Source organism: Sceloporus undulatus, chromosome 9 (genome assembly GCF_019175285.1).
Source record: "Sceloporus undulatus isolate JIND9_A2432 ecotype Alabama chromosome 9, SceUnd_v1.1, whole genome shotgun sequence".
NCBI lineage: Eukaryota > Metazoa > Chordata > Lepidosauria > Squamata > Phrynosomatidae > Sceloporus > Sceloporus undulatus.
Genome location: NC_056530.1, coordinates 4,441,471 through 4,453,930, shown reverse-complemented (window position 1 = coordinate 4,453,930; position 12,460 = coordinate 4,441,471). Strand labels below are relative to the sequence as shown.

At 40.1% G+C, this 12,460-nt stretch overlaps 2 protein-coding genes across 4 annotated transcripts in view; one reads left to right on the top strand and one right to left on the bottom strand.

Moving 5' to 3' along the window:
* Positions 1–12,460, top strand: part of FGR (FGR proto-oncogene, Src family tyrosine kinase) — a 665,433-nt gene that overhangs the window by 287,311 nt on the left and 365,662 nt on the right. The gene's annotated exons all lie outside the window — the stretch shown is intronic.
* On the bottom strand, positions 5,240–9,438 carry MED18 (mediator complex subunit 18). Its single transcript, XM_042440849.1, has 3 exons — positions 8,951–9,438; positions 7,217–7,302; positions 5,240–6,202 (listed from the first exon to the last, which is right to left on the bottom strand). Exons 2-3 carry the CDS (start codon positions 7,287–7,289, stop codon positions 5,649–5,651), a joined length of 627 nt encoding a protein of 208 aa, XP_042296783.1. The 5' UTR covers positions 7,290–7,302; positions 8,951–9,438; the 3' UTR covers positions 5,240–5,648.

Here is a 12,460-nt window from a genome sequence, read left to right as displayed (position 1 = left end):
CATAATTGTCGCTTGCTATTTGTTCTTTTGTTGTCTGTTTATCAAACGATTTCCTGTATTGCTATGTGCTGTATATGCATTATCCTACTTGAGAGTATGTATTTTCCCTGGAAAATGATTAACCATCCATTAAGAACCCAAGCCCTCCCTCCAGTCCATCTGCCTTGGTCCAGGCCTTGGAGGTAGAGAGGAACTGCTGGACCTCTTACCCTTTCTCTCCACCACTCCCTTCTCCTTCTGTGTCATGTCTTTTTAGATTGTAAGCCTGAGGGCAGGGAACCGTCTAACTAAAAAGATTGTATGTACAGCGCTGTGTAAATTTACAGTGCTTCATAAATAAAGGTTAATAATAATAATAAATAATTTTTAATTCCTTATTTATAATTCCTTATCAGTAGGATGTTAGGGGTGGGGAAAGGCCATGGATCAATTCAGACTGGTGGCTTCGATATTAGTGGAGCAGAGAATCCCCTCCAAGTTTTCATCTGAATTTTAAAGGTGCTGTCCAAGGTGCTGAACCGTGTCCCCAAAACAGCTTGAGTACTTTGGGTAGGTTCTTTACATTTTAGAATAAAACCAGACTTGGTTCAGTGCCCCTTTGATATGGGAGGCACAAACCACCAATACTTTGTATACATCAGATTCCCCCATCCCACCCAACATGATTTTTTCATCTCTCTTCCTCCTACACACAGCAGCATTTTAAATTCCCTTTCATTATTCACAGTTTAATGTTCCATTACCAAAAAAAAAAAATAAAAAATAAAAAATAAAAAAAAAGTAAGAATAAAAGAGGACAGGAAAAGAAATACGGAAGGAAACAAGGCCATCTCACAATGATATCAGTGAAGACAACATGAACATTGATTAAGCATACAGGTGAATGTATGCAGTCTAGACCATAGGATAAACATTCAAATGCAGATACAGCCATGAGATCTCAAAACCACTCAGTTATAGATCATGTTTATCTTTTTAACCTTGGCAAGTATAAGTCTTTGGCTGATTTGTATGGGCACAGAGAATCCATTTACACTGTCCATCTGTCAAAATCAGCTTCAAAAGGATATAATCTAATAGAAGACATCCGCACTTAGCATCTGCAAATATCAAGGAATTTTGTGCTTGTATGTTAACTTTTTTGAAAGACACCCCTCACATCTCTGCAAGAGGCGAAGTATAAACAATAATTTCCAGTGAAGAAGCATTAGAAAAGCAGCTTTCTATCCTGTTTTGTAATACCTGATAACAGAAGAGAATTTTAATTATTTTTGGCATCATGACTTTATTAACTACTCACCATCCAGGTAGCTGTAATTACATGATCACTTACCATACAATGGAAACTATTTAGTGGAACATTATGGCCAGTTCTGAAAAGATCCAGCTCAGAGAGGATGAGTCTTAACACCAATTATGTAACACAAAAGAATAGCATAGTTCTTCTGTGTGGTACAAAGGATGCTGTAGGCAAAGTCACATTCTGTTATTGTGAAAGAATTAAGCACAACTAGCCAAGTCATAGTGTGGGATCATCACCTTGGAAAAACACAGCAGGAGTCAAAGCCTGTACCCGCCCCTTTCCCCGGTGTATCGGGGCCTCAGTGGCCAGAGCGGCAGCCACTGAGGCCCCGATCCGCCGCTTTCCGGGCCGCAGGGAAGCGGCAAAAGGCCCCTTCCCTCCAGCCTGGAAAGGGGTGTCCTTGGGGCTTCAAGCCCCAAGGACATCCCGCGGCGGTGGGGAGGAGGAGAAAGGGACCACTTGGCCCCTTTTCCCTCCGCGTTGCTGGCACAGCCATCTGAAGGCTGCGCCCAGGGACGCAAAGCCAAGGAGCGCCGAAACGGAGCTCCTTCTTGCGCTGCATAAAGGACGCTCTAAGCGCCCTCGTGCGGTGCAATGGCATCACATCCACGCCACCTTGTTTGGAGGCGGCGCATTCGTGACGCCATCATGGCGGCCCCCATATAGATGGGGCGCCGCCATCTTGTACGTCCTCAGGACGTATTAGGCTTGGGGGCGTCAAGAAGTGACGCCCCTTTTTAAAATTAGGACGTCCCTTATGGTCGTTTGTAAAGCGCCTAAGTATCAGCATTTCCATGGTTCCCAGTGGAAAAGACAGAAATGTAGCATATGTGGCCCTAATATATATTTTTTGCAATATATTTTATTGAGTTTCATTAAAAAAAATCAATTTCATACATGTTTCACGAATACATATAAGCTTCATTTTCTTTTCGCTACCGTTCCATTCGCTACCGAGCGCAATACAAGGTGTTGGTTATTACCTATAAAACCCTAAATGGCTTGGGCCCAGGGTACTTGGAGGACCGCCTCTCCCCGTACAATCCGCCCCGCACTCTCAGGTTGGGCAGGAAACATCTTCTGTCTATTCCGAGTGCACATTATAGTGCAACACAGAGGGCATTTTCTATCTCAGCCCCTAAACTATGGAATACCCTGCCCGTCGAGCTCCGCACCGTCACCTCCCTTGAGGGATTTAAGAGGACGCTAAAAACTTTCCTCTTCTGCCAAGCTTTCCTCCAATGAGTTTGAGTTGTATTATTCTGTTGTTTTATTGATTTGGTATTTTGCGGGAATTGATGTTTTTATATGGTCTTAGATGTTGATATTGATGTTTTTATCGTTTTTCTTCTTGTTTTAATGTTGTTTTTAACTGTACACCGCTATGATCTTGTATAAGGAATAGCGGTATATAAGAATAAACTATTATTATTATTATTATTAATTATTATTATTATTATTATTATTATTTTCTTAAACTTGTGTAGCTTTACAATCAAATATTTCATCATTACTTCCTTTACTTATCTCTTCAGTTGTTTAATTACCTTTTTATTCCAGCTGGCTTTATCTCTGATTTTTCTTTCTCCTCGTGAGATAAATGTCCGTCAATTGTCTTAAAGTCCTTTAAAAATATATATTTAACTTAAACTACTCATCTGTGATAGTGTTTATAGAACTGACTGCACCATATATTTAAATTCTATGGCCTGTTACAGACAGGCCAAAATAAAGCTGCTTCGAATCACTTTGGAGGTATGGTATTTCAATGATGCATGCGTCCTAAGAGTCCAAAAGCCACACCAAAGCCACGCTCCTGTCCTAAGGACTGGAGTGCAGCTTTGGTGTGGCTTTTGGACCCTTAGGACTCATGCATCATTGAAATACCATACCTCCAAAGTGACTCGAAGCAGCTTTATTTTGGCCTGTCTGTAACAGGCCTAAATCAATCTTTTATGATGCATTTCTATTTTTCAAATAAAATTACTGCATATTTTCCTTCTTTCTCCTTCATGTAATTGACCAACGGCTCCCATATTTAACAAAAGTCTTGATTTGACTTCCCTTTCATTAACATTGTTAAATTATCCATTTCCTTATATTCATACAATTTCAGCAACCATTAAATTTGGAATTTCACTATCTTTCCACATACTTGCGTATACTATCCTAGTGGCGTACACCATATAAAATATTAATTTACCATATTTACGTTCCAATTGTTCTTGTTCTAACATACTCAATAGATATAGCTTTGGGTCATTAATATATTCGATTTGTAATATTTCTATCATTGTTTTATGGATGCTTGTCCAAAACTCTCTTGCTTTTTTACATGTCCACCAACAGTGGTAATAAGAGCCAACTTCTGTTTCACATTTCCAACATTTATTTTTACATTTACTATCTATTTTAGCCAATATCTGTGGTGTCAGGTGCCATCTGTATTGCATTTTTAATATATTTTCTCTTAAACCATAATTAGGTGTATATTTCATTCGCTTTTTCCAATTTTTCCCCCATTGAAATAGAGCAATATTCTGTCCCATATCCTTCGCCCAATCAATCATACATTTTTTTTATCACTTCTTGTTCTAAATCGCGTTGAAGTAAAATTTTGTATAATCTGGAAATTTCATGCTTTCCTTTTTCTCTAATTATTTTTTCCATTTCCACCTCTGTTTTTCCAATTCCTTTTGTTTACTGGTCCATCAGAAATCTTTTTTTTAATTCTTCTGTATAGAAACCAACTACATTTAAATCCTTCGTTATTTAATTCTAATTCAGCTTTTAATTTTCTTTGTCCATCTTCCATTTTTGTGATATCTTCATACATAGGCCATTTTTCACATGACATTTTTTCATTTTTAAAGTGTGCCTCATTAATGGATGTCCATAATGGTATTTCTGTAAAACAATTGTCTTTGAGTTTCTGCCATACATTTAACAGTGATTTTCTAATATAATGATTGTTAACTTCTCGATCAGCTTTAGTTTTCTTGTACAGTAAATATCCATGGAGACCAAATATTAGAGCTGCACTTTCCAGATTAAGTATCTTGTTTTTCTTAAGTCTCATCCAGTCTAATATCCAACTCATTACCGACGCTTGATAATATAGTTTGAGATTTGGTAGTGCCACCCCTCCTCTTTCAATTGTGTCAGAAGTTTCATCCTTATTCTGGGTTTTCTATTATTCCAAATAAAGTTTGTAATGTCCTTATTCCATGTTTTAAAAGGGAATTTATTTGTTGTAATTGGTAAGTTTTGAAATAAATACATCTTCTTGTGGCCCTAAATTTCTGTGTCTTTCTTAGTCACCTCAACCACATTGCTACAATTCAGAAAGGAGACCAGGTTAACTATTTTTTAGACACAGGGCTGAGAAACCTGCGGCCCCTCAGATTGGACATAAGTGCACAGAAGTTGTTTTTTACTTACTCGAACCACAGATTTGTCTAGCCCAGTACTGCCACATGGGACTAGAAGAGGCTTTCTGGGGCTTCAGGCAAGATTCTTTTCTTGCTCTACCTGGTTATCCTTAGTATTTCCTTGTGATACACTGTTCAGCTACTAATCAAGGCTGATGTTGCTTATTCCAAAATCAGAGAGTAACAGGTGTGTTCAATGGATATGAACTCCAACACATTGCCAGACTGGTCAGTGTAAGTGACGATGGGAGTTGCAGTTCATATTCTAGAGGGCCCAAGGTTTCTCAGTTCTGTCTTAACAAATGTTAACTAATCCTAAATACTCACGATTTGCAAATTTATTATATAGGTGGATCACATCAATTTCTGAAAAAAGGTGGGGAAAAGGAAACCACACGGAACAACCCAAGCCAGCCCACTCTGGGATATTTGATCCTTTTGTCCTGCATTTTTACCTCAAAAGAAAGAAAGAAAGAAAGAAAGAAAAGAAACAAGAAACATAATATTCAAATAACTTTCCTTAACAAATGCAAATTTAATATGCTTCTGCATACAAAATACAAATTCCAAGAAATGGTTCACCACAAAATAGTTTGAGTTATATGAACCACTGTGCTGATTCTGAAAATGGGAAGGAAAAATGGTTCTGCTTAATCTTGTGTACTGAAAATCTGACCAAAATTCTGATATAAAATACAGAATCCAATATTGCTAACAGTGCTGATCACCTTCTTAATTTGGAATCACTAGAAAATAATCTGTCTGTGAATCAGCATGAGGCCAATCAGACCAGGCTAATTTTGCCTTCTGTAAGGAAATATGAACCAAATAAGCCTGTCTGCACTGACCAAAGCTTTCATAAATCTTTCTGTCTCAGTAACAAAATGAATCTAGGCTTAGGTGCAGTTAACCACTCACATCAACCTTTTAGGATCAATTTTTTCTAAGTGAACTAAAGGCTTGAGCTGCTCAGCAAAACTCCTCATGTCATCAGAAACCATGTCTTGTCCTGCTGGTGCTACAATGCTGAGCTCCACAAGGTAGGAAAGAGACAAGGGCTCAATGTTGTCAGTATTTCCTGGGATCAAGATGCGGAAGATCTTGTATACCACAATCTTCATAATGCCCTTGCGGAATACATGCCCCTTGGCAACAAATTCATGGTCCATACGAAACCCCATCTCCACCAGGAAGTCTGTCAAGTTCTCAGAAGTGGCAATATCAACACAGTTGCGTACCAAGGCATGACGGTTTTTGTCTCCCATTTCTGGCTGCCCAAGATACCGCAAATGCCAAGGCGTGCCAGGTTTGTCCATGGAGCGCCGTGTGCGGAGGACAAATGGGCTGGCCTGCTGGCCCTTCAGGAGGAACACCATCTCATGATCCAAAAAGGTTTCAGGCTCCATGTTGTCACATAGGCCACGGAGTCGATGGAGGAAACTCTCCAAGCTCTGGTCCAAAACACTCCCTTTGCAAGAAAGGGAAGACAAGTTACACCATTTGAATCAATAATCGTCCCATTAGCCAAAGCAGAGAATCCCCCGTCCTAACACATCTGCTAGATTTTTTTTGTTTAAAAAAACCTGTGCAATGCTGAAAATGGCACAAAAGCCTCCTTAGGCACATCTCCAAAAAACCCAAAATCCTGGGGAAGCGTGATTTTAGAAAGAAGGGGATAGCTTAACAGAAATATTTCCATTTTCTTCTTTAGCAGTGTTTCTTTGACAGTGGTCTCTTGGCAGTGTTTTTTCTTTCCTTAAATATTTGATATCGTTTGTTGTGCTTTATTGTTATGTTATCATGCTCAATTAATGATTCTCATATAGAATTGTGCATTGCCAAGCTGTACATCATAAAAAATCCTAGCAGATTTTTTAAACAAAAGATAAAACCATGATTTTCTCTTGGAATTAGGGGTTTATACACTTGAAGGAAACTTGCGTTCTTCAACATTGCCATTACACAAATACACTCTAAGAGCCAGGATCCAAAGTTACACAAGAGAAAAGAAACAATAAAAGCTAACCGTATAACCCAATGCAATACTATCTAATTAAGTTATGATTAAAGTAGGAACAACAGCCCAAGTTTAATAAAAGATGAACAAGAACAGGCTCAAAGCTTTTTAAAAAGATTTACAAAGGGCCCTGATGAATTCCTGATTCAAGTTGTTACCAGAAGTATGAGGCTATTACCAAAACAGACATCCTCTGTTTTTCTTAACTTGGCTGTTCTTGGTGGTCAGCATGTGAAAGCCCTCTTTTGGTAAGTTCAGACACTGATTAGCACACCTAGGCTTGCTGTTCTATGATGTGCAAAACAACCAACAATTGCCAGCTCACAGTCTAGGTAGCTGACCTGTCTTTTTTACAGTCCTGTTGCCATAAAAAGAGTGCATCTGCGTTATGAAATGCCTTCTAACAAAATGCCATACTGCATGAAGGAGATAGGAGAACCAGGACAATCCTTACTGGTGACTTACCTTGAAGTAAATATTCCATCATGTTAATGGTACCACCAGTGACTGGCATCATTGTGACAGGAGGGGCCTCCATGGTACTGTCTTCCCTACACAAAAAGAAAGAAGAATAAAGAACAGTGCATTTTTACTTTGAAAAAATTGTTATATAGAATCTTTATCATTAGTGATGTAAATAATTACGTTTAAGTCCTTTAGAGAAAGTATATCAGTGATATCACCAAAGGACACCCCTGCTTTGCTCTCTCCTCCAGCCCTCCCAAGCATTACAGGTCCTAGTACATCAACTCCACACTCGCTTGTACTAGGAATATGTTACTGAAAGTGCTTGCATTAGATTAGTGGGAAGATTTCCCCCCACATATAATCTAGTGCAGTGTATTAGTATCCATTTCAACCAGGAAAAGTAGTCCTATATAATCAGGAATGGAGACTTCAAGAAACAAAAGAAGCACATCACATGACAACTCTATAGTGACAGAGTTTCTGATGCAAAATCCACACATGTGCTCATACACCAATTCTATGGATCTCCCAAGGATATTTGAATGTATACACGATCACTAGAGTTGTTCAGGTTTAAAATACGCATAAAATCACAGAACTCGATGGGGCACCATAGTCTTGCCAGCAAACCTTAGATACACTTACTCAAAAGTCCCACTGACTACAGGGAAGAGCTTATCCACACTACATTCATAGCATGTACCTTCAAAGCATGTATATCACATGTATCTTTATAGCAAGCAATAGCAAGTACATACTTATCAGTGCACTTAAGCACTCCCGAAGTGGTTTAGTAAGCTAATTGCCCCCAACAATCTTTGATAGTATGTGCCTTCAGAGCCAGCCGGTATGTGGTTTGAGCAATCGACTACAACTCTGGAGAGCAGGGTTTGAATCTCCGCTCAGCTACGGAAACGCACTGGGTGGCCTTGGGCAAGTCACACACTCTCAGCCTCAGCGGAGGGCATGGGAAAACCGTGAGAGTGGGCTTTGCTTTATATGGGCCCCATGTAGAATATCCAGGATTCCCATCGTCTTGCTGTCATCTCTATCGTTTTATTATTGAATGTTCCTTTATTGTTGTTATTGTTATTTGGGAATTTTAAACGTTGTGTGGGAGGCAGGGATAATGGATTTTACCAGCTATACTGTGAACCACCTCACTCCAACCGGAGAGGCGGGGAATGAATAAATTTTCATTATTATTAAGTTGGAGATGCCTTGAAGGCAAACGACAACAACAACCAGCCACCTTCACGGACATATCTATTCTAGGTCCAACATCTGAAGAGTGGGATGAACACGCATCCTCCCAGTGTCACTGGACTGCAGCTCCCATCATGGGCTAACAGCCCACCCTTGCCCTTGCGGCCTCTTGAAATGACTCCAGGAACATGTAAATGTGTAGAAAATGAAAACAAGGCAAAAAGCAAGCCAGCTCTTCGCTTGCTCTGGGTCCATAACACACTGTGGAAATAATCCCACTCTGAGACCTCTTTTATTACTCTGCCTGTGCCAGGGAATCCTGGGAACTGTAGTCTATTGTGGCACCAGAGCTCTCTGACAGAGGTTAAATGTCTCACAAAACTACATTTCCCAGAATTCCCTAGCATTGAGCCAAGAATTAAAGCGCTCTCAAACTGGGATTATTCCTGCCTGCAGTGTATTTAGGAATCTAAGGCGGGAGCCCTGCTTTGAACTGAGAAGGCTGAAGGAAGGGAGGCAGAGGACCTTTGAGGAGAAAGTCGACCACTCCGGGGTCCAAAGCGCACAAAGGAAACCGCCCTTCGGTTCTCCAGAAGCTCAGTCTGGGTGCGGAGCGTAATGGCAGCCTGAGAGGAAAACGACCCTCAACCTGAACCCCTTCTTCTCCTCCTCCTCCTCCTCACACGAAAAACCAAAACGCGCATGCGCATTGCCCCCCCAACGTATCATGGCGCCATCATTATCTGCCCGAAGAAACAAAATGCGCATGCGTGTTCCTCCCTTCCATTTCCCCCCTAAAATGAGTGCTGCCCTCGCCTTCGTGACGTCAGAGACGACGGAGGCCTCCCATTCATCCTCCTAGGTGAGCTTATGGCTTTTACAGTCTTAAAACGGTCGCTTTATAAACGCAGTCTCTGCCTTCCTGTTGCATTTTGGGGGTTGTAGTTTATAGGAAGGGGCGTTTAGAATATTCACTTCAGAGACATAGGGAGAGAGAGAGAGCCTCACTGAAACCCCGAAATGCAACAGGAGGCAGCAGGGACCACAATTAAAAACGACCTAGCCCCGCCCCCTCGCTAAAAATACATAAATAAAATGCGCATTTCTCCCCAATATTTCATGGCCGTGTCTATCTTTTCTCTGACGTCAGAGGAGGGAGTGTTCCTATTTTTCGGTAGCCTGAGGCGAGCGTGCGCGCGCAGCAATATTTGTACAGGGAGGGAACGGAAGGTTTTTTTGGAGCAGGGTCTTATTTTTATTCGCTTGCTTCCTATTTATGCTGCCTTTCTCCCAAGGGAGGGGCCCAAGGCGGCTCACAAATAAAAAACATGTTTAAAAAATTACAAGAAAAATATTAAAATAACTAAAAACAGCAAATAAAGCCAGTATAAAATGACATTCATGCCTTAAAAACTGCAGTGTACACCCTTCACCTGCTGCTTTGTCAGCAAAAGCGGCTTCCTGTCACAACCTGTTCCTAACAATAACAGCCTCAACAAATCCAGAGAGAGCCCTGTTAGTCTGGAGAATCAGTATCTAGAGAGATCTTGTAGCACCTTTGAGCCTCACTGAAAGAAGGAATGCAAACAAAAACCCATCAGTGATGCCTTTATTGGCCAACCAAAATGCACAATAGACTTGTTGCAAGCTTTCGAAACGCCATTGGCTTCTTCATCAAGACGATGCTACAAACCAAAAACATACTGTGTGACCCTAGGTTGGGAGGAGTGATTTCCATGTTAGTCTGTGTATTGTTCTGTTGATGAATGGCAAGGCACAGATAATACACAGATTAACATGGAAACCACTCCTCCCTAAGGTTACACAGTGTGTACATCTTCAGAGAATGCTGGCATGAAAGAAAGTGGGCTCTCTCTCTCTCTATATATATATATATGTGTGTGTGTGTGTGTGTGTATACCCCACTCACTTCTCTGAAGATGCCAGCCACAGATGCTGGCGAAACGTCAGGAATAAACTCTTCTAGAACATGGCCGCATAGCCCCCCCAAAATCCACAAAAAACTATGGATGCTGGCCATGAAAGCCTTCGACTTCACAGATAAAAAGAAAGTTGGGAGGGTAATCCATAATGGATGTTTGTGAGACTGAACAATTCAAAACCGACTACAAGACTGAATTCAGAACAAATTAGTGGACTCATTTTTTTTTAATACAAACCTTCTGCATTGAGTAGCTGGAGGTTTGTGGGTTTCCAGTAAAAATAAATAAATCTAGCCACAGATTTGATCTCGCAAGAGAGATACCTACCCAGCCTGCTATTTGGAGAAGTCTTTATTAAGCAAAAGCCACAAGAATGGTTTAAGCCTCTCTTGCACCAAGACATCCTCGCTTGGATTGTCAGACATCCTTACCTATTACTCAGTTTCTATGTTGACTGGAGGAGATTATTATGTGCAAGCTTTTGAATCATCATATTTTTTTTTGAAAGATTGCAAAACAATTGCAAAGACCTGACTCAGAACAGCTGCATATTTTCTTATTACATAACTTGAATGCTTTCTCAAAAGCATATGGTTTGTGGGGAACCCTTGCTCTTCCAGATATTTTAGATTACACTTTCTGGATGCTTCACCTAACATGGCCACTAGTAAGGGATTGTGAAAGTTGCAGTTCAAAGCATTTGGAGGCCAAAGGCTTTTTACCCCTGTCCTAGCCAGTCTTTGTCCAGACACTTTAAAAGATTAGTCTTTGACAGATTCAACCATACAGCATCATCATAGCTCTGCACCACTAGCAAAATGCAAGTTAATTCTCCATTATCCAAAATGCTTGGGGCCAAAGGTGTTTGGGATTTTGGGACTTTAAAAAAATTTTTTTTGAATACCTGTATTTGCATATACATGCATACTGAGATATCTTGGAGATGGGACCAAAGTCTAAACACAAAATTCATTTATTTCATAGTTTTGCCTTAGGGTCGCCATAAGTCAGGAATGACATGAAGGCACACAACAACATAAACCTTATACATGTTGCCTGAAGGTAATTTTATACATAATGTTTTTAATTTTTTTTTTGCATGAAACAAACTTTGCGTACATCAGAAAGTAACGGTGTCGCTAGCTTAGCCACCCATGAAAAAAGTTTTGGGTTTTAGAATACTTTTGATTTTGAAAATCTGGATAAGGGAGACTCAACCTGTAATTCAGTTTTGCAGTGGAGGCAGATTGATCAATATTTCCTGACTCAAGTGTGCAGCTTCATATGTTCCTATGATATGTAAATGCAAACTTAACAATATTCCATGGCTGTGATTTGTTTGCTTCTCGGTGACTGCATTCCAGGTTTTTCTTCTCTAATCCACTGGATGGCAACATCTATTTTTTGATGTCCTCACATTTTTCTTACAATGGTACAAAGCATTTTGATACATGCAATAATGCCTTGAACTCGCTGGAGAAAAGGAGCATAAGAAATGTCATGAATACATAAATAACAAAAATAATGATCAGAGGTTCTCCGGCTGTTGATGGAAATGTGAACATTACAGTCTTTCAAAGCGCTTGTCCCACTGTCAAGTCCCACCAAACTTCTTGGGAACGTCGCACTGTTAATGTAAAGGGAACATTTCTCTGCAGAGAAAAAAGATTCTTAAAAGCAAACAAAAACAGATCTACAGAATGGATGGGCTGAAAAATATTTTCAAATCAGGAGTGGTTCTCTGCGAGACTTAGGAAAAGAGAGGGGGATTTGAAATCCATTAAAAGGGAAAGGAGTTTATATAATCTGCACTGCAGAAATAATACACTTTTGACACTACTTTAACTGCTGTGGTTTAATGCTGGGGAACCCTGGCATTTGTAGTTTCTTGTGGCACCAGAGTTCTATGACAGAGGAGGCTGAATATCTCAAAAAACAACAAATCCCAGAATTCCAAGGCACTGAGCCACGACAGTTAAAGTGGTGTCAAACTGCATTATTTCGGCCATGCAGATTAGACCTACACAGACAGATTGTCTTTCTCTGAATATGCTCTTATTTATTATTATTATTATTATTATTATTATTATTA